Source organism: Drosophila teissieri, chromosome 2L, assembly GCF_016746235.2.
Source record: "Drosophila teissieri strain GT53w chromosome 2L, Prin_Dtei_1.1, whole genome shotgun sequence".
Taxonomy (NCBI): Eukaryota; Metazoa; Arthropoda; class Insecta; order Diptera; family Drosophilidae; genus Drosophila; species Drosophila teissieri.
In genome coordinates, this window is record NC_053029.1 from 16,526,397 (window position 1) to 16,549,326 (window position 22,930).

General features: G+C 44.1%; 1 protein-coding gene across 1 annotated transcript in view; it reads right to left on the reverse strand.

Moving 5' to 3' along the window:
* Positions 1 to 5,334: 5,334 nt before the first annotated feature.
* LOC122620979 (chaoptin) overlaps positions 5,335 to 22,930 on the reverse strand; it is a 38,562-nt gene continuing 20,966 nt past the window's right edge. The window contains exons 2-6 of the mRNA XM_043798689.1: positions 21,340 to 21,617; positions 14,714 to 14,858; positions 10,780 to 10,890; positions 7,413 to 10,689; positions 5,335 to 7,003 (exon numbers count right to left, since the gene is read on the reverse strand). Coding sequence (XP_043654624.1) covers positions 6,821 to 7,003; positions 7,413 to 10,689; positions 10,780 to 10,890; positions 14,714 to 14,858; positions 21,340 to 21,616 — 3,993 coding nt within the window. The 5' untranslated portion in view covers position 21,617 and the 3' untranslated portion in view covers positions 5,335 to 6,820. The remainder of the gene's footprint in view (positions 7,004 to 7,412; positions 10,690 to 10,779; positions 10,891 to 14,713; positions 14,859 to 21,339; positions 21,618 to 22,930) is intronic.

The following is a 22,930-nucleotide window of genomic DNA, read 5'->3' on the forward strand; positions in this document are numbered from 1 at the left end:
CACTTGTGTATTTTTGCAGCTGGCAAACTTTCTAAAGAAATTGCACTTTGACTCATTCTTATTACAATAAGCGACGTTCTCTGGCTTGTTGGCACCTGCCAAGTCAAAAGTGGATGCCACTGAATGGACTCCACTCCGTTCTCCACTCCCTTCTTCCCCGCAACCCGTTCCATTCCCCTGTAATCTCGATGCGTCTGTGCTTGAGTTCGAGCCTTGGTAACAAACGTAACGAACGGAAACGGATATTGCATACTTATGCCGAGTGCAAAATGGCAACCCATGGCCATGGTTGTTCGCCGCCCCATCTGCAGGTATATAAACATACATATATAGTAATACACACATCGATACGGTACGAGGAGGAGCGGCAGCCACCAGCAAACTTTGTGAAAAGGACTTGTAAAATCAAAAGCCGATTAGATTCCATTTGAATGAGCAGAAAGCCGGTTGGTCATTTCGCTGCCGCTGCACCAAGTACTTCAAAGGACACGAAAGGTTCTGGTTCTGGTTTTGATTCTCATGGCAATAGTAGTGCGTATGGCGTGTGGTGCTAGGCGGGAATTGGACTCCAAACAGTCCATATCACCAGTGTTTGGGCCTCGCAAAATCACGAACTCTGAACCTGAAAACAGCTTGACGAAAATGGAGCCACCAGCAGCGTTGCACCGCTTTGTCAGGATCTTGATGGCAACGGGATTTCCAGGGGACCGCATTGCTGACAATGCGGGGAAATGCACATGCCACGTACATATATGTATCTGCCACGGTATTTGATTAAATCCCAATTTAAACTAAGCAACGGGCTTTTCCGAATTCGCTCTCCGGTCTGCAAGCCGAGCTGGATTTTGTAATGGATCCATATTCAGTGATTTTCTTGCAAAAGCAGAGAATTCGAATGGCCGAAATGCAGAAAATCAGTAATTACTGCAGAAACATATCTGTTATTAATGGCTAAATATTTAGGGTTTAGTAATAAACTTCACCTCCATTATTGGTTTACATGTTTAATGACTGACATTTGCATTACATAATTTTAATTGGTTGCTCCGGTTGTTTAAGGTTTGATAATTATTCAAGCTTAAATTAGTTTTCTGATAACCATTTCAGTTATCCAGACAAGGCTCTTTCAGATTTTAGGCGAAATTATAAAATCAATCCATAGTTGAGAAGTTCTGCCTGACTAATTGATGAGAGCGACTCCTTTAGTGTCTCGAAAAATGAATTGATTTAATTTCCACCTTCAAGTGTCCTTCTTTCCAGCAACTGCGGAATTTGCCACTCAGAAATCACATAATTGCTCTCTGGCCTGGTCGGAGCCACCTTTGGCCAATATCCTTACCCTCGTCCTCCTGCACTCAATATCCTGCCATCCATTCGTGTTTCTTCTTTCATCTCTTTGTTCCGCCCGGCTCACATGACGCCCCTTGTCGAATCATCATCATCATCTGCATTGCTCAGTCATGTATGCTCTGCCAACTGATTTGAGCCGGAGTCAGAGGTCCCGATGGGAGAATCACTGCAGTGAGGTATCCGCACTCCTTGGCCCCTCACTGCTCTGTTTGCCTTAATTAGTGTAGTCGAGCGGCTAGCTAATCGTTTATGATTTGGTTTTGATTCGTTCGCCGAAATAACCACAAAACTGAAGAAGCACCGGGACAGCAGATACTGCCAGTTCTAATCCTCCAGCTCCAGCTCCACTGGATAAAGAGGGGAGAACTGTATAAAAATGCTGGAAATGCTGCACCGCATGGGAAGCCCAGTGAAACCGCTGCTCTGTGTGTTTTCGACTATAAAATTAAATTGCGATGTGGTGGAAAAGTTAGAGCAATGCCCAGTGTAACAAACACAACAACAAACTCCACCTTACTGCCCCACATTTGGTCAAACACACACACACACACACTGAAACACACGCACACGAACACACAGGGACACGCAGTGGCGCACAGATACCGAAGGGGGGTTAGAAATCGGGGTGGGGGAAAAAAGTGCTGCAGTGAACAATTGTGTTCAGTGCATATCATTTGGTTAAAAGGATTCGTTTTACTCTTTCGTGTGGTTCGGACTCCAGTTACCGCCCCAAACTGCAACTGTTTGTGTGTGTGTGCTCGCCTGGGTCTGTGTGTGTGTGTGTGTCGGCGAGTGTGTACAAATCAACTAATCTGCTCCCCACGGCAAAGTTACGAGAAGACCGACAATTATATCCGCTCTCTGCTCACAATTTTTGCATGTCGTAAAGTTTCTAGTGCTGCACAGCTCCAATTCACTCCGTTCGCTCCCTGTTAGTCCCCCACCCCCTCCCCCCCGTCCCTTACCTACATATACTCGTATGCATACGTATGTCTCATGTAGAGGGGGCTATATGTTTGTCTGTCCGTATGTACATGTATGGCTGCAGTTTGGCCCTAACGGAACTGAAATGGCAACTAACATACGTATGCTGAATTTTTTGAATGCCCTTTCCCGGTTTTATTTTCCTTTCCGGGAAAATTCTGGGCTTTTCGTTCTGAAGCAGGAAGCAATGGGATTGATGTCCCTTGGGTGGCAGGAGACTGATACAATGCATGATCAGCAACATATGCCTAAACTAAGCAGGGTGCACATTTAAGAAAGTGTTACTTATTTTTACACATGAGACTACATAATGTTCAATATAATATTATATATTTTGGTTTTAAAATGTATTTCAGTCTATTTTACAAATTGATGTTATACAATGCAGAATGCTATAACTAGATACCCACTTTAACTACATCCATTATAAAACCAAGGTTCCAACATTTCTTAAATAAGGATGTATTTTCATTAGTTGCAGATATTCAAAGATACATTTACCCGCAAAGAGCATCTAAATTTAGCCCATTTCATTTAATTCGGAAATTTCCAATGCTGTTGCATACTTTCGAGGGCAGTGAGCTGCACAGCACGTATATATGTGTCTGTATCTTCCGTGCCCTGTATCCTTGCTGCCAGGACTGTTGTGTCGAGTGTGAATCTGCCCTGGCATTACTGTTTGTATTGCAAAAGTTGTTGTAACTTCGTTAAAATAAGCACTCTGTTAGTTTGCCCGCTGGTGCGACGGCAAGGTTCCCCTTTTCCGTGCCCCAGTCCTTATTCCACAGCCCCTCCTTCCCTGTGAGTGTGGGGGCAATGCAGCAGATTTGTCGGCGGTTTTAGCCATTACTGCTATGCCGGCTAGTCCTGCTAGCCTCCACTCCACCCCACTCGTCGTCCTTCCGCCCGCCTTTTGGACGCCCCGATACTTGGCATATCTGCATTAGTAATGGTGAGTGGCGGCGAGTGCCAGGCAAATTGGGTGGATTTGGATTTACCTGCTCGTCGCCGGCTTTGACAGCCGTGTGTGCTCTGCTCAGCTATTCCCCGTCCCCAACACCCCCTCGCAGATAGACACCCCACCCCTTTGCAGTCTGCCCCAATGTGTAGCAACATGCCTGCGAGGTAAACTTAACATTTAGTTTTCGGGCGTCAGCTCCTTGGTGGCTATTAAATTGCAGCAACTCCTAATGGCGCTCCCCAAGCAGCACACTTCCTTTCACTTTTGGCTGCGATGTGGCTGAAACAATATCGATACTTGTTAGCCGAGGCACAGGTAAAAGCCGTAAGTAGCAGTATGTACTACCACCTGCAGTATGTGTGCACTAAAAAAAGTCAAATTATCCTTGCAATATTCTTTTTCATTACAAACGATCTTTTAAGGACATATCAACCTTTAATATAAAGCAATTATTAAATGGATTTTATAAGTTTGTATAGTATTGAGTATAATTTAGTATAAATCATAAGTACACACAGCTTACACTCTTTTTTCTTCCAGTGCAGCAATTTTTAATGGCAGGTGCAGTTGCCGCTGCAGCTGCAGTGCAATACCCACCGACAACTTGTACTTAGTGCCGCTTCCTTCCGACCAACACGGAAAATGGAGGGGGGAAAACTGCAAAAGGCGAGCGGAGGAAAACGAGGAGCAGGGCGTATGTGAAAGGGGGAATTTCGTATGGCCGGGCAAACGGGCCAACAGCTCGTCGGCAGCAGGACTGTCTGAAATGCAATTAAGTCGCATCGACATGCAATCTCCGGCGTGAGGAGGCACGGCCGCATAAAGGACTCCGCAGGAACAACAAGTACAACCACACGGACCCACCAATCGCGGCCAAAAAGGAAGCGGGCGGTGGGGAAAGCCTTAAAAGCGCTGAAAGGTTTCAGTTATCCCCTAAAAAAAACTTACACGCACTCGAACAAGAAGGAACAACACACACAAGCTGAAAAGGGAATCCGGCTTGACGAGCCTGAAAATACCCTCAAAGGAGCATCAGTGGTTGGCTCCTTTATTTAAAGAGCTGGTAAGAACATTACGATTGATATCAGGAACTCTTTTAAATAAACATGAAATATAGCTTAAAGCAGGGCGCATAACTTATTTCAAACATTTCGAAGAAAGCTGTGATTTAATACCTCTCAATAAACACAATTCAATAGAATGAGATTCTATATTAATCCCTATTATAATAGGAATCTTTATTAACCACCATCTTAGAAAATCTTTGACTAACCAAAAAAGTGCTCAGCTTAAGCACGCTTACTCCCAAAAGTTACAACTTATTACCACTCCTTCAGAACAATCCCATTATCGAGCTTAAAGAGTATCCATGCATTGCATTCCACGCCGTGCAGAACATCACTCCGCCGAGGGTGGCAAACAAGATCTGGTTGCAATGGAATGCACTTATTGAAACACTTTTGAGCGCCGATAATCCAATTATGGCCTGACCAGGGGTTCCTCATCCTCATCCGGCCCCTTCTGTCCCTTCTGCAACGGGGTCCTTGTAAATTTGCTGCTCGTTTCCCCGCTTTACGTGCTGGTTTTATGGAAGACAGTGGGGGAAAGTGCCACAAGTTGGGTGGCGAGAGTGGAGCCACCTGGGGCAACCGCGTCTCCCGCACATAATTTGCCGCAACTTATTTTGCCCTGAGTCAAGTTTCACACTAAAATGTGTAAAAGGGTCAACAGCTGCAGGGCGGCTTTACCCGCAGTTGGAGCTCATTGAAGGCTAATCTCTGGGGTCCTCAGCTGATGGGGAAAAAAAGAATTGAAAAAAATAAAAATACCGTGATCAAATCGAAACTATTGCGGTAACTGAACACAATTCTCATCAGTGACAAACACAAAGGGTTAATATTTCTAGCATTTTATGTTTATTTCATATTCAATTTTCAGTATCGATATTCATTTTCAGTTTTTCATTTGCTACTTAACTTTTCTTCTTTTATTTAAATTTCGTATTTTTTAGCCGCTGCGTATTAAATTGAAAAATAATTGGAAATAAACGCTGGCTTGAATAAACATAATGAACATTCCATTCCGTTTGCTGTATGTACAATATTATTTGATAAAAATTCCATTTGGTTTCCTTCTTTTTTCATTTGGGGACATGGGTTGTTGGGCGGAAAACTGAAAAACTGAATGGTTAGGTAAAAAAAAATTGGAATACCAGCAGCTTTTTCGTTTGTTTGTTTTGCCATAATTCATTTGTCCACTTTGTCTCATTCAATAGTTTATTTACCAATATCATTATTATTATTTTACTTGTGCATTTTGCATCATCGTCGTGTAAACAACTACAATTAGTATCACGATTGTCATTGTTGTAACCGAAATAATGTAAAGAGGTAAAGAAAAAATAAAATGCAATGAAATGGTGAGTAATGAACGCAAAAAACAAGAATACGTTTTTATTTCGTAATTTATTCCTCTCAGTTAAATTGCTTGGAGTTCTGTATGTCTGTGTATGACATGATTATGCTTTTCATTATTTTACCATTATTATTATTTTTTGCCAAACTGATATGTACTTATATATGTCTGCGTGTGTGTTGTTAAAATTTGACTGCCCGTAAAGTTTGCCAACCGTTTTCTAGTTTAGCTGTTATATGTGCAATGTCCGCTACTCTTGCTTAAAAAACAATTAATAATTGCTATCCAATAATTTTCATATCATTAGTGTATATCGTTTTATATATCTCGATTTATCTAAATGTGTATTTGTATTTATATTAAATGTACTTATTGGCCTTGTCTAAATTGTAAATGATAGGCAAATAAAACTAGATTTTGTATTATTAGTTTGGTTTTGCAAATTCGTTTTAAAAATAGTTATATAACTATTATTAACACCTTATGTCTCTATGTTGTTCTATGGAGATGAAAAACGGTTTATTAACTATACTCTAAGTGTGTGAGTGTGTTAGGAATCATCATATGTTCGCTGGTGTGTGTATGGTGTTCTGTGTAAGTAATCAATTGCATTAATTACCATAAATGTTGGCCAAGACACAAGTCATGTATTGGGCGTCGGAAGTGGAAATCAAGTTAGGTAAGATGACCAAGTTCGTGTGGGCGAGTGGAAGAAATTAGTTTTGGTGACGAGCCTAGCACAGTTTTGTAACAAAGGTCATAGTCAGGAATTGGAAGAAATTGTTAAATGTAAAAACAAAATGCCCAGCACATGACTTGTTCCACTACTTATAAATATACTTTGTTCGTATGTATATAAAACTTATCAATTACGAGTGGACATAAACCGATTTGCTTGTCTTTCATTTAATTGTATCTTTATTGTTGCGGGCCTGGCTCTCACAATTAGCTATATCCCAAAAATTCGTACCTACCGATTAGTTTAAGTTCTTCGTTTTATATATATTTATATATGTACATATCATACAGGCAATGATCAATTGAGTATCTTCAGCACTTCAGCCGCTCCTATCTGTGAGTAACTTACTTCGCCTGCAACTAAAGCCAACATCAGAGGGTCATGGTGGTCATCACAATGGGTATCAGAAGGGCCATCGCGAAGGACAACAGGAATATGCGCTGGCCAGAACTGCTCAGCGCGCTCGCCTGGCAGAGCAGGTCCTCGGGAAAGATCTCCAGGATGGGCAGGTGGCGACCCGATGTGGGATCGTGGCAGGTGTTGGCGCGGGCTCTCTAAGGAAATGGAATAGAATCTCGTTAGCCAAACTATTTATGTTTAAATTAAATAAATATGATTAGGATATCAGTGCATTGCCATACAAGCCATATTTTTTGGCTGATTAGTATAAACTAAAACATCTAACATGAAAAACCAGTTGTTTCAAAAATAATTCTCAAATAAAGTATTGAATATTTGAGAATCACAGAATTAACTTATATGTTTAACGCATCTCTTTAGGTCACATACAAAATAAAAGAACTTTAACTGGCATTGCATCAATATCTTAGAAAAAGGTTTAAAATAATATAAAAGCTTACGCGCATATCGGCAATCGATAGGGGTAACTTTCGGTTAAAAATCAAGTTTCACACAAGGTTAAAGAGCAGGGTGAACAATAAAGTGGCAGGTGAACCGACTCACCTGGACCATGCGCTTGAGGTCATCCTTCTGGATGACCTTTATCTGGGCCGACTCCCGCAGCCAGCGGCGCAGCCAGTGACCGAACCACACCAGTCCGCACTCGCATTCCAGCGGATTGTGCGAGGTGATGAGCCCACCCATGATGCTCCGCGTTCCCACGGCATCCCAGTAGCTCTTGTTGGGGTAGAAGCTGTCGGCGGCCAGGGCGTTGATGCGATTGTGCGAGATGTCGATGGACAGGTGCGGCACCTCGCGCAGCGCATAAAATATACCAGGCGGGAGGTCGGAGATGCGGGTGTGCGAGATCTTCACCTGCAGTCGTTGACTTCGCGATAGCCCGGTGAAGACGTCCGGGGCAATGGTCTGCACATTGCTGCCATACAGCTCGAGGAGCCGGATTTTCGTGTTATTCGCCAGTTTGGCGAGGAGCTGCTGGCCAATATTGGGCTCCAGGCAGTGCACCCTCAGCTGCTGCAGACCCGGTATCCTGGCCACAATCTCGCCCAGATTGGCGTGCGAACTGGCATGTAGCTTCCTCAGAGAACGCAGCTTGGAAAATGCCTGCGGATTGGTCACCTTCACGTCCAGGATATTCAGTTCGGCCAGGTGCCGCAAGCTGGCCAGATCGTGCAGCGTTATCCTGCGCAGCGGATTGTGGGCCAGGTCCAATACGCGAACTGATGGCGGCAGGTGCTCCGCCGCACAGCTCGCATTCGTGAGTTTGTTGTGAGAGACATTGACGTGACGCAGATGGCGGAGGGAACCCAGTGGCGACAGCTCCTGCAGATAGTTGCCACTCACATCGAGGTAGGAGAGGAGGGGCAGCTTCAGCGGCGGCAGGACATACAGGCCCATGTGGTGGATGCTGAGCTTCCTCAGGCGCGGCGTGTGGACAAACACCTCCCGCAGGTTGGTCGTCACCAGGGGATTCTGCGACAGGTCCAGGTTGGTCAGATTATTCAGAAAACTGAACGTGTTGTCCGGCAGAATGGTGATGCGGTTGCGGGCCAAACTGATGTCGTACAGGAACTGCGAGTTGATGAACATCGAGGCATCCAAGTACTCTAGATTGTTGTGGGACATCTGGATGGAGCGGAGAGTGAATCCGATGTCCGTAAAAGCCGGAACTGGCCAAACGCTCAGCTGATTCTCGGCTATGTCCAGATACTCCAGTCGCGTGTTCATGAACACTTCTCGTGGCAGAGCCCTCAACCTATTCGAGTTGATGCGCAGGATCCGCAGCTTCCTCAGGTTCGAGAACTGCTCCACCTGCAGCTGCTCCAATTGGTTGTGACTCAGATCCAGTTCCTGCAAGCTGTTCAAGCCCTGAAAGCTGCGACGCCTCAGCGAGGTGAGATTGTTGTGAGCCACGTTAAGAATCTCGAGGAACTCCAGGTCACCGAAGGCATGGCTCTGAAGAGAACCCAGCTGGTTGTGGGCCAAGTTAAGGAACCGCAGCGTGTTCGCCAGGTTGGTAAAGCTATCCGACTTGCTCACATGGTTGTGACTAATGTCCAGCTGGTAGATATACATGTAGCTGCTCAGCTCGTCATAAAAACTGGCTATGTGGTTGTGACTCACATTGAGTCGTAATGGAGTGGTGGTGTTTGAAACATAGAGAAAGGATTTCAACGACAGCGAACACAGCTGATTGTGCATCATATCAAGGCCAGCCAGATTGGGCAGCACCGTGAAGGCGCCGTGGGAGATGTTGACCAGGCGATTATAGGACAAATCCAAGTAGCGTAGGAACTCCAAATTGTGAAAAGCATGGCGAGCTATGGATCTCAGGCGGTTCGATTGCAAATTAAGTGTCTGCAAGTCCCCGAGGCTATGAAACGTTTGCGAGTCGAGTCGCTCCAAGGCGTTGTACGACAAATCAATTTCCACCAAATGACTATGAGCCTCGGACTGAAAGAGTCCGCGGGGCAGTGTCTTTAGCTGGTTGAAGCTCAGATTGATGTAGCTCAATTCCCTCATCTGTGCGAAGGACTCGTTCGAGACTTGCTTCAAGTTATTGTTGTCCAAACCCAGCCAAATGAGCTGGGAAAGTGGCAAGAGGGCATCCAGGGGGTCCAGACTCTCCAGGCTTCTGGCCGGAAAGACGGCGAACGAGAGCTCCAGGATCTTGAGGGTTTTTGAAACATTCTCAAAGACCAGAGGATGGTGTATGGTTATGTCGTTGAAACTCAAACTGATCTCCTGAATTTGGTCCAGACCCGCGAAGGATCCTAAGTGCAGATGGGTTATCTTATTATTTCGCAGCAGTATCGTCTGCAGATTGCTGCCCCAGGAGTCCACGGCGAAAATGCCTTCGGGGATGTCCGTGATAGAGTTGTAACCCATGTTCAAGTACGAAAGCTGTGTGTAGTTCTTCAGGCCGAGCACAGGGATCATGGTGAAGTTATTGCCACTCAGACTGAGAACGCGTAGGTTTTCCGTGAACGAGGGAAGATTGTTCAGCTGACTAATCTGATTGGAGGTCAGATAGAGGTACTTCAGGTGCTTCAGGGAGGATAAGGCCACGGGCACGGTGGTGAGTCGGTTTCTCTCCAGATCCAGATACTCCAGGGTGTCAGTGAGACCCTCAAAGGCCGATGGATGCACTCGACTGATCGCATTGAAGGCCAGCACTAGGTGGGCTATGCCCGTGGCCTTGAACACCGCCTCTGGCAGCTGGGTGACAAAGTTCTGCTCTAAGTTCAAAGCTCTCAGATGAACATCGGAATAGTTCTGCTGGAAGTAGTCGGACTCCAGGCTTTCAATGCAGTTCTGGCCGAGATCCAGGCGTTCCAGGTGCATTCGCAGTGGCCTCACCTGCAGTTCCTTCCACTGCACACTCCGTATAAGGTTGTCCCTCAAACTGACGATTCGCAACTCCGGCAGTTGCTCGAAGAGCTGCTGGGGGAAAACCGTGAGCAGATTGCTGGACAGGTCCATGGTGACCAGGGAACGCGGCAGATAGTTGCCGGCCACATGGTAGATCCGATTGTTGGACAAATCCAGCCAGAGTAGTTTTTGCAACTGCTCGAAGGGACGACCCCCCGTCGACCGATCTCCGGAGCTCGGAGATGGCGGGTAAATGGAATTACTCGTTTCCAGTCTGGTCTGCACTGCGGCCAGACTGGAAGGCTGGGAGCTGTTGTCGTTTTGGGAAATCACTTCCACTGATCCCCCGCCCGGCGCCACTTCGGTTAAATCGTTGTCGGATAAATGCAGAGATCGAAGCGTGTCATGCTGGGCATCCCAGTTGCCATCCAAGGTGGTGATGTGATTGCTGGAGAGGAAGTAAATGTATTTTACGAAGTTATGGTAATCTTTAGGTTCATGCTAAGCCCAGTTAGGTTAAAATAGTGGTGAGACTTACCGTTGCGCCACCAGTCGCGAGAGGGAATGCAGTCGCTGCAGTGCATCCAGTGGCAGGTGCTGCATCTTGTTGCCAGATATATCCAACGTCATGAGCGAGTGCGTCATCGTGCTGCAAAGGGAGAAGTACGATGAGAACGAGGACGAACGAGGCGCCACGCCTATCTGCATAAATATTATCCAAATCATTCCACACGAACTGCAGGGGGGTGGTGGTGGGGGGGGGTCTGTTATCAAAAATATATAATGGCCAAAACTTTCGCTAAAACTTTTGTTCACAACTATCAACAGTTTCCGCTTGGGTCTGCTACATCCTCCATCAACATCTGATTCCCCATCCCAAGGCTCATATAAATTGACGTGCTGCCTGCCTTTTGACATATACCACACACAAGTCGGAAAACAAATATTTAAACTTAATTAACGCGTAGCAACGGCGACCCAGGCGACCCCAGCTGCCTCCCCGTGGCACCCCCCTCTCTTCCTCTCCGGGCCCCATTAATAGTTATACACACGCACCGCAAACTCACCGAACGCACACACACTCACACACATGTGTGCAAAGGAGTGGACCACATTGGAACTTTAAGTTTAATGATTTCATAAGCCACTTCTGTAGGGCATGGTAACAAAATCTCTCAGATTGCTTTTACTGCATGCGAGTTAGTCATAAAGCATACTTTTAATAAAGTGATTTATTTACAGCTCTTGTATTCTGGCTATACGGTGAATAAAATTATTTTTATTTTTATTATATTTGCATTCGCATACAAATGGTAACATGCTGCTTTTATTGGCTAACCGGATGTATAATTAATATTTGACATAACTCATACGCAGTGGTGACCCACTTCGCAGTGCAAACAAATCCTTTTTTAATATGGTTACTTGTGATATGATAAATAACAGATACTATCGTATAGTGCTAATATCCTTTTAAGAAATAGTCTTTACTAAGGTCCACCCTCGATTTCAAAGCAGGGAGCTGCAGAGAGAAAAGGAAACAGAGTTCGGGGAAACAGCGACCTCAATTATGAAAACCACGAGGTTTTCCAAACAAGTTCCAGCCTCCTCCTTAACGGCAACAACAAATACAAGCGCAGCGGCATCCTTTTGTAGTTCTCGGTGTTGTTGTGCTCCCGGACTTGTTGTTTATGCGACGAGGAATCAAACGCAAAACCAAATTTTTGCGGCTCCTTTAAACCACTTTGCGCCACTCGCTTTTCTCGCTTTTCCCGCTTTCCTCGCCTTCCCTTTGTTTTCCGGCTTTCTTTCGCCATTTGCCGGTAGTTCTTGATGTTATCCTGGTTTATATTGTGTCTTTGCGTGTGTGCGTGATTCGGCGCGTGCGGCGTTTTTATTACCAAAAGACTTCTAACTAACTATTGCCAACGATTTAGGCGAACAGTACGCACAATAAGCTACGTTTACTAGGCATTTTAAATTTCTGTTCTGATTTATTCTCTATAAAAAAAGCGAATTATGGACAACAATTGGTTTACTACTATTATGTATTTATTATTATTATTTTATTACTATTTAGGTAAATTGCTCTTGGGAAATGCATTGCAATGAAAAGGTGATGGCATAGATATAAATTGCGTATTAATAATGGATTTTGTGGCTTCCATGCTGAAGCTGCAATAATAGCACATTTATTTAAACATATTTTTTCATTGTATACTTTTTCTGCGTAACTTTTCTTTCGTTCTAGTTCCATGGAAATCCCCACTAGCATGTCACTGCGGCATGTATGTACATATGTACTATGTACTTGGAGTACCGGAGAAGTGCGCATTTATCGGCACTTTGCAACAGAACACGCAACAAACACGTAACACACAACAAGCCAATCCACACACACAGACCCACACAACCTTGATGGTATGTGCGTGTGCTTAATTTAGCAATGTAGCTGTGTAAATTATTAATTAGCAATTTTTGAAATACATAAGTGTTGAAATATTGATGGGAACTCTTGCATATGGCATCATAGTCCGCAGCAGAAAATGGAATCAAGTCTTCTCGTGAGTGTTCCCATGTGGGTAATAAAGGCACCCAGATGCACACACGTATATAATTGGGAGTTCGGACTACAAATGTAGGTATCTGTGAATGAAACCCTTACGGACCACACCTGCGGTCAAGAGCGGGTAGCTCCTCAAACACGGGTTGTTTAAGGTCAGCAGAGGTAAATACAAGGGGCGGTGGCAGCGGTTTGTGTACATGCAATTTGCACTTTTAAAGTTAAGTAACATGTTATTTCTACATAGTGTTAATACACAAAATGTATTGCTAATATCTGAAATATATATACGCACTAAAATAGATTTCTAAGCATATTTTAATGGAGTGCAATTAGCCTAATGAGCACTGTATAATGAGTTATTAAAAAGGTGTATTCTGCTACATTTTACCAAGATATTCTTAGTTAGCATACCCGATTTAATCCAGACAACTTTTCCACTAATAGACATTGCGGCCGGAGTTTATTATGCAGAGCACTTCAAGGGGTATGCGGTAGGTGTGAGGAGTGGAGAAAAAGAAGCAGGCCGTCGGTTGGGGGCTGGGGTGAGTGAAGGTAGACCTTAACCACATTTGCCAGCCTTATGAGCATTAATTAGTTTGATTTAAATTCTTAATGCCATCGGAGTGTGTAACTGTGTCTTTGGCCAACTACCCCTCGAGCTCTTTTCCCCGGAAACTGCACACAGCCGTTAACTGTGGCCTTCCATTTAACTTTAGCAGCTTAATGTGTGTGCGGGTGGGCGGTCGCCTGCGGTTGAGGGGCGTGACCCCAACTCTGGTTATCCTTTGTGCTCGTTAAAAAATTTCGCGTTTCATTTCATGGCAACAAAAAGCGTATAAGATGAAGAGCAGAAAAAAACCAAAAAGGCTGCCAAATGCGGTCGACTCTTCCCCATGATTTCTCCCATTCCCATTCCCATTCCCATTCTACACACACAAAATAACGTGGCCAAAAGGGGGTGGAGCCGGGGCGGGGGCACGGAAAGTTGCAGCCCCAGTCAAATGTGTGATGTGTAATGCGAACTGAATCACAAAACGCTGACGAAATGCGAGCCTGTGTTCACTGTACTACAGTCAGCACAACAAGCACATTTCTCTTCGCGTATGTTAACTTTTTCTCTATTTGGCCGCTTACACTTCAACGGGGTTCTATAAATTGGCAAAACATTGAGACCAAAATGGTTGACTTTATATGCTTTTTATAGAAAAAGGTTTTTTTGCATTGCAGTTATTTTTAGCTGCAGATGATACCATAATAATTAATAGCCAAGTCTTAAAGGGCTTACATTTTGTCACAATTCAAATCTAGTATTCAAAACACCAAGCTGATTAATTTATCTTTAAGTAAATTCTGGGTGAAAAATTGTCTTATCTAGAGCATTTATTTATTCGGCTTAGCGCTTAAAATGTTCCCTCCGTTTCTCATCTTGTTCTGCTTTTCTCTTTTTGTGATTATTTACACTCAAACAAATAGCGCTTGAAAGTTTTTCATTTTCTCTCGTTTTTTTGCGTTTTCCGCTGCGTGTGTATGTGAGTTTGCATTTCCCGCTTGCATTTTCAGCCTGAGTGCCCCGCTGAAAACGCGACGCCACCACCCGTCCTCGCTTTGTTAAACTTAATTTTACGCCTTTTTTACAACTTGCAGGTTTATGTTGTAAAAATATACAAAGCACTCTTCACCGGCAGACACACACTCTCACGCATGCACACACTCTCACGCGCCCAGGTGGAAAAGGGGTCATGTAAATAGGCCGGCCAACTGTCCTGTCATCATCCTTGCCCTCTCCTGGCAGGTGTGCCTGTGCAGGTTTGGGCACGGGATTGGGTTTGGGTTTGGGTTTGGGCCACCATCTCCACTGCTCCTCCTGCCAACGTGACGCGCCACTTTGCCAGCGGAAAGCACTCACCTGAAACTCCGCTCGGATATATCCTGCAGTTCGTTGTCGATTAGCTTCAGTGTCTTGAGACGCAATCCCTGGAACGTCTCATCGTCGACACTTTGCAGATGTGTGTTGGACATCTCGATGTAGCGCACGCTACTGTGCATGAACTCTGCGGGGGAGCGGGAAAAGAAGATATATGGATCAGAGATTTGGCAGAAAAAAATGGAAATTTTATAGAAAACAGAAATTTAAATGTACATACATATATACACTGAAGAATCTTTCTAAATACTATGAAGTAACCTTTTAATAATAAAAAGAATTATGAGAAAAGTTCTTCAAGTTACCAGTACCACTTGAAATAAATATTTCACCGTGTGTTGCTGGGAAATTGCTTTAATATTGGCTGTACCCAAAGCACCCAAGTCCCCTCAAACAGACGCAAAGTAAGAGACGTCTCCGCGATGGCGGCTATCAGTTCATCATTCAAATTGATTTTAAACGGCATCCGAAGCGTTTACCATAAACGAGGGAATACGAGTATGCAGGGGCCTCCGCCAATTCCCTATGCCAGCCGATACATAGATGTCTCTCCCCGTCTAACGATGATGGCTTTTGTTTTGGCAGTTTTGATCGCCGGCGCGTTAAGGCAAATGGGTCATCAGCGTGCCATCAGACAATGGACCCACCAAACCGGTGGACCAGAGAGGACCAAGTCCATGGCACAGCGTCCATGGCCCGTGGCCCAAACCAATTCCCCTCCGGCGAGGAAGCCACGCTTTCGATTTTGTGCTCGTTTTCCGGTCGAGCCAGAGGCACAGGATCCGGGCACTGCCTGCAGAAAAGAAGGCGACTCGCCAGCGTCCAAAAAACCCCCGGAAAAATTCCAACAAATTTCATTTTATGGCTATGCAAAAGACAGTGACATCTTGGCCGAGTATAACAATGAAACGCAACGTACTCGTATTTTGAATGGGAAGTAGCCAAATCGATTAGAAACCTTACCAAAATATATTAAGCTCCACATACAAGTAAGCCCTCAATTCGATTAAAAAAATATATTTTTTTAAAACAGAATCTTTTAAATAATAACATTTAAGAGTGGCATCGAGCGTATGAGGTTTACTTTAATCTCGTTGAAACTTCAATACGTCAAGACTGATTTAATTAGCTTAAAAAACCAACTGAATGGAAGGGATACCGTTTTGTGTGTTAAGAAAAAACAATTCAGTGATTTACAATTTTTAAAAGTTTTTCCCTGAACGGTTTCATGCATATTGCATATTTTTTGCGAGCTTAATTCCCTGCCAGTCAAACCTCAACGAAATTTCCTCGGGAATCAGTGCGTTTTCACTTATTAAATATTCCATGGCGCACAATAAAAAAATAAAGAAAAATTGGCAAGCATAGAGCGATTGATTTTTGCACTCTCTGGCGCATTGAATATTTATAAGGAACAATCAATTGCTGGTCAGTTTTCGTTTTATGCGGTATTTTTTCTCTATGTCTAAATGCTTTGATGTTCGCAGTTTTTTCTCAGCCCGAACTCATCAAATTGATGTTTAATTATTTCGCTCTGCAGTCAAGTTTGATCAATTTTTGTTGTTTATTTTTTTTGTTTTTTTTGGCAAAACGCTGATGGTGTAGTCAATCTCTGAAAATCTGGGATTAGTCGCGAATTTTGCTTTGACTTTAACGCGACCGTGATGTCAGTGATTTGGTTCAGATACTGACACAGGAATATGTGCATAGCAAATGCGGTGGAATAATGGTTGAACAGAAATAGATGCGCCTCCGCTTTGGCCTTTCGGTCTAAAAAATTCCCAAAACAGCGAACCGAACCGAACCGAAAAGAGAGGAAATTTTTCAATTAAAAGCGAAAAGTGCATTTTCATGTTGCACGTCAGTCGCTCCTCCAGTTTTGTGGCAATTCTAGAGGAGCAAAACAGACAAAGTCGGGCGGAGTGGGAAAAATGCCACGCCACTCGACCAAAAAATATTTACCATGTCGGCGAACGGGTTGAGCGAGTGGGTGGGTGGTCGATTGTGGGCGGTGGGCGGTGGGTGGTAGGCGGTAGGCAGTGGGTGGTGTCATTTGTAGCACCGCCTCGCCGCCGCCCAACCCGCCGAATGCTTAAGGTAAGGTCAGGCCATAATTTAAGTTGACAAGCATGACATGGAAATTCCCTTTGGTCGCAAGCAGCAGCAGCCGTTGCCATAATCAGGCTGAAACACATGGTTACGCCACAAGCATGTGTGTGTGTGCGTGTGTGTGTGATTGTGAGGAGCTCCAATTCCATGCGAAAGTCGCCTTGGGTGACCAGTTCCTTTGAGAGCCGCGTCCCTCGTCCCCGGCACTCCAAGGACTCTCGTCCGCCCCCGCTGCTCCTGTTTAATTAACACATGCTCAACGAATCGTAATTTAATTGCGGCTTTGATGTTTCCCTCGGGCTCGAACTGAGTCATACAAAAATTGTATGAAACGAAACGAGGACTGGTTATTTCCAATTTGTGGAAACTCGCTGGAAGAAATTTCTTCCTGATGTCTTATGCCTCGTGATTGAATTAAATTACGCTTTTAATTCCTTGAAATACCCCATAGAAATGAATACAATTACTGATTGATGGATGATTGATTTTCGAAGTTGGTAAAGTGAAAGCAAAGAGAAAGTATTAGCGATTCAATTGTATCTTGAAATAACAGTACTATTAATAATCAAGTGCTGCAGTATAATCAAGCCAGTACTTTTGAGTGTTGACCAAACTAAACTGTTAGCTTTGTACGCATGAACTCATATAATGATTGTATCGGCGATACGTTTAGATAGTTGATTATTCAAATGCCAATGCATGCATATATAGTTTGCATTACGGGTACGGAGTCCGGAGTCCGGACATACATGCGGTACACGAAGTAATATAAGCTCAGAGCAGCTTACATCTTAATTACATATCGCATATTAATACAATATTAATCATACGCCCTGTTGACACGCGTGCGCCTCCCTTGACCAAGCAGCAAACACGTGGCCAAAGCACGGCGCATTGCTCATGCAGGGCCAACCATACATATATACCCACATTTCAGATGTATATATGTATACGTATATGTATATGGAGAAGTACGCATGTGTTTGCGGGGGCGTGTGCATATCTAAGCCATTGCCAGTGTTTTGTCAGGAGTGGACAAACCCGCACAACAACGGCAACAACACATATGGCGTTAATAAACTTCTGGCCCCGTGCCCCGCGTCCCGTGCCTCAGGGTCCACCAACTGAAATGAACTCGGGAAACAAACTGCTGGTGGAATGGGTACAGCGAACTGGAGACTGGCGACTGGGCATGGGCATGGGGATGTGCATATACTCGTAGGGAACCTGGATGGAGACTCCTTCTGGTGGAGTCCATCGCACGTTGTTGGCTTGTGCTGCTTTATGGCCGCAAGTCAATTCTCTGACAAAATGCCAAGCATATTTATTTATTTACTTTTGCTTCCAGGCACAACAGCGAAGACCAGCGAAGACCACTCCCCAACTTCCCATCCTCCCAGCTGTTTGTATGCTCGTCCACGTCCACGTCCGACGTTCTCGTCTCGTTTTGCGTCACTTGCCAAGTGTTTATTCAACTTGCCCCACCGAGTATATGAAAAAACACAATAAAGTACAAACAGCCAAGTGTTGGTGGGTCGAAAGGGTCGCAAGGGGGGCAGTGGCAGCATAGATGCAATATTAACTCGACCAAAACCAACGAAATTTCTTTGACTTTTGTTTGAACCTTAAAGTGAAACAAATTCATTTTGAAAATATCTTAAGACTTTAAGTAGTTGAAGTACTGGAAATATTTAAGTTATAACTGAAGTCTTCCGAATATTTTCCGTTTTATGTATGAAAAATATTATTAAGACATGTTTTCCCATTTTATTTTTAATAATTTAACCAACATGCTTAGTACTATTTCGAAATGGAAGACAATGTGGCAAATATGAGCACTTCTTATTATACCTTATGCAAGCACTTTAGAGGAAAAGTCATCCAAGGTGACACAATAAAATGTGGCCGAGCATCGTGTAGGCCTTAATTCCAACTCTATCATCTCGACAATTTGTGTTCTTTAGCCCAACTAAAGCTGCCCCAAGCCCGGTAACAATCTGCTGCCCAACGACATTCAAAACCGATGCCTTAGAGCGTGTGCCTGTGCCTGTCCCTGTGGCTATGCGTCCGTGTGTTGATGAAGATTACGTCAGCTGAAAAGTTATTGTTTTGGCCCGGCATTCAGGAAGGCAACTAAAGACAGGAACCGGGTGTGGGTGCGCTGCTCGGGCTGGGAAACTACCATTTATATCCATATACTTGGTGTCCTGCACCACAAAATGGAGAGAAAGAATCGGGCCCAGGAAACATGCGGCATGTGGGCAAACTGTCGTCTTTCATTTTCGTTTTTCGGTCGGTCGCAAATAGTTTTCGGCATGAAAATTGCGGCCAAATCGAACCAAGGATGCTGCTATCTAGCAAAACAGCCTCTGGCCAAGCGTGAAAGTGACCAGCAGGAGAGAGCCCGAAAATGAAACATTAAAAATAAATCTAAATTGGAGATCCACAATTTTCCATGTTTTCTTTTTGTTACGTCCCCAGTAGACAATAGGAATTCAACATTAAATTACGGAAATATTCGGGGCAGGAACAAAAGTGCCACTGCTGCACATTCTGTGTATTCGGTAGCGACGCACTGCAAATTTTGAGATATTAAATGAATTTCCAACTTGTGTCCCCAGTTACAGTTGTCAAATCCTCTCCCCATTTTTATCCTTTTAAAATTTGTGGGTGCATAGTTTTGGTTATTTTTTCGGGCTGCTCGGCCACATGGTGACGTTCCAGGCAGGAAGTCGGTTCGATGAGGGGAGCGAGCTGGAGAAAGCGGGAGAAAGCGGGGGCAGGGGGCGTGGAACGCAATTAGCCAGGCTGTCAACCAAAGTGTTTTCTCTGCCTTTCTCCCGCATCTCCCTGGCTCTCTGTGTGTGTCCGCTTGCATTAGAATTGCTAATTGCCAAAAGTTTTGCAGCTGCAACATTTCTTCTGCTGCTTGAATGCAATCGTTGTCGCTAACATCCCCATCAACGTTGTCATTTATATATATATATGGAATAAAATTCATATAGATAGTCTCAGAGTTGAGACATCTGCTTGAAGTGCAATGCTTGATGCTGCAAGAACAGGCTTTATGTCCCTGCGATGTGGAAGTAAAGGAAATATAAATTGGAATTTGCCGACGTGTCATTACTTTTAATTCGATTAGTTACGAGTATAACATTTTAAAGTTTTTCATCAAAGCAAAGGCCAATGCAGATGCAATTGGAAAGTTTTGCATAAGAAACGAAGGATAAATTGCCAATGCGGAGTAGCCGTTTCGGATCCTCCGGGGAAGCCACCGAGCAGGAGACAAACTTTTCAATAGTATTCCACTCTTCCTGCTTCCACTCTTCCTGTCTTCCCAATTCCCGGTGCTGCCAATGTCTGGCCAATTTTTGTGTGTTTTGCCAGTCAACAACTTTGTTTATTATTTTGTTTCTTTTATTTTCCTTTTTTGCAACTTTATGCGGCAACTTTTGGCCGAAAAGGCGACTCCGTGGGCGTGTCACAGTTGTTAACGAAGAGGAAGCGGATTGTAGAATGGTAATATTTTCAACACAAGACTCAAAACACACACAAAGCGAGGAGAAAAGAAGCCACCGCAATGAGAAACATTTTGCGCTTGGAATGGAAATGGAAAATGACAATGGAGCTATGGAAACTTGCCATTCATTCATTACTTAAAAGGGGAGCAAGAGTCTTCGCCGAGTCTCCCGACTATAAAATACCTACTGTAAGAATGTCGGAGAGCTGTAAACTTTTTAATGAAATTGAACCCATTGTTGTGGCCAGAAGGTTACCTGAAAAGTAGAAGCTGAGTTGACTACTTTCCACTAACAATGGTTTCGCTAATTAGCTTTAAAATCCAAGTCACTTTGATTGTTGTATACGTTGGTAATAATAAATAAAAAGTATTATTTCACCTCAGCCAACTTTCCCTCTTATGTGACATATTACACGCTATAAAGAATCTACCTCTGTACTTATTGAGTGCCAGGTATGAAAACTACCAAAATTTGCGTGGAATTTGCCACAGCAATCGTTATAAAACTTTCTCGAAAGCAACGGCACAAGGGGAGAAAGAAAAGCGGAAAAGACAAAGAGGGGAGAAGAAAATAAAATGAAAGGAAACTTTATTTTTACAACTAATTGGCAAACTTAAATGTAAGATTTCGTTTTATTTGTGGGCCGCGACAAAGCTGTTTGAGGCTTCATTAAAAAATTACATTTTTCCAGCTACAGGCGACAGGAGCACAAAGACCCCAAGGGCACTCGGTTGGTCAGGGAAACAGGAAATGGGAAATGGAAAATGGGAAATGGACAATGGGTAATGGGAGAAGTAAGAAGGCGGCTGACAAGTCCTTGTCCAGGGCAGCGGCCATGGCAATTTATGACCAACTGGCAATGAAAATATTTGCCACATAAATAAGTCGTGACAAGCTGGAAGGACACATTGACAGGCGATGCACGGGGCCGGAGGACAGGATATCGAAAGGATCGCAGGATACGGCGGGGTCGCTTACCTGGAAACTTGTACAGGGCCACCTCGTTGCAATTAATCTCAATCAGGGTGCTTGTCTCGTTGGGCAGACCGGCGCACTGGCACATGGAGTTGAGTGGACAGGCGTAGAGGATGTCCTGCTGCTGCGAGCCCAACAGGGCGGCGGATCCCCTGCCTCCGGACGGGGACGGAGGACCCCGGCCGGTGTTCCTTGGCCTGCGGTGGCCACCTCCGCCGTCGAACTGCCAGCAGTGCGAGGAGCTCACCAGGCACGAGATCAGCACCAGATACAGATGCATCCTGAAAGGGAGGAAAGGAAAGCGAAAGAGTTTTGCTCTTTAGAAATCTGCGATCTATAGATAGCATCTTATAATCTAGTGGTCCCCACGTTTTCTTTATTCGCCCGTTTCATTTCAGCACGTTGGCTCACATAAATCCACTGTGTGGAGACACCTTTGCCGGGGGCATTTGTTTATTCGTTGCTGCTTTGCATAAATCACACGTTTGAAAAGCGAAAGCAAATGAAATGGCATAAAATTAACGTTAGTCCACACGCGTCGACTACGCACCGTGGCACAAAACAAAAATATAAAAATAAATATATATCTCTTGTTAAATTTCGCTACAAAGTAAGCAGCTGCTTTACTAATATAAAAAAACAGTAAGTACCGATTTTAGAAAGAGCTACAATTTTAGTTAATTTTTAAGCTGAAAATATACAGCTAGTCATATAGCATCTACATCACCCAAGTTTTAATTGTATTTACGACCATTTTTATCCCGCACAGCACTTTCTAGACACAAGTGAAACCTAAGCCCTCAAGCATTCTGCTTGCAAGCTCGGTGCGTAAAAACAATTAACTTGATTTAATTGTTTTCGTAATACTTTTGAACCAATGTTGATATTTTGGCTTAAACGAGCCCCCTCATTCCGCGTCCAACACGCCAAATGGCAACGGAGGAAGTTTTCGACTAAAAGCCTGCGACAACTCATGCAAATGAGCCGCAGTCGTGTGACACAGTCCTCTTTTGCCAGCCGAACTCCCTCTCATCCGCCATGCAATCTTTCATACACATGGAACTGCCTAGCCTTAAAAAGAAAATATGCACTGGGGGAAAAGTATTTAAGTCTTAACAGTGATCAAGAAAAATTAATTAATCAGCAGTAACTTCTTAGCCAGAACACCAAAAACATGCCTAGGCGTCTTAAAAAAAAGGAAATATTTCTTAAACAAATCTGAGTATATTTTTAATCACCCATTTCTCTCGGCTTTGATGAAAGTCAGAAGAAAGTGCGCAACCACAACACGTAGAGGCCTCCACAGCCGCAGAGAAGTCGCATATAAAACATGTTTCATGTACGCTGGATGTGTGATGTTTATTTGACACGCCAAAGTATATAATAACAAATAAAAACTTTCGGCTCCGCCATGAAACCATGGAGCCACGGAACCTTGCCATACTAGACGCTGGCGACAAGGACGAGTACGGGCCATTAGCACGATTGTTGAGCTTTAAGACTCCCGACGGTTTACCTTGAGTGGGCCAATGTGTGGGTACCTGCGCACATTACGAGCAGCCATAAAACTAGGAGCCAAGAAGAAAAACCCTGT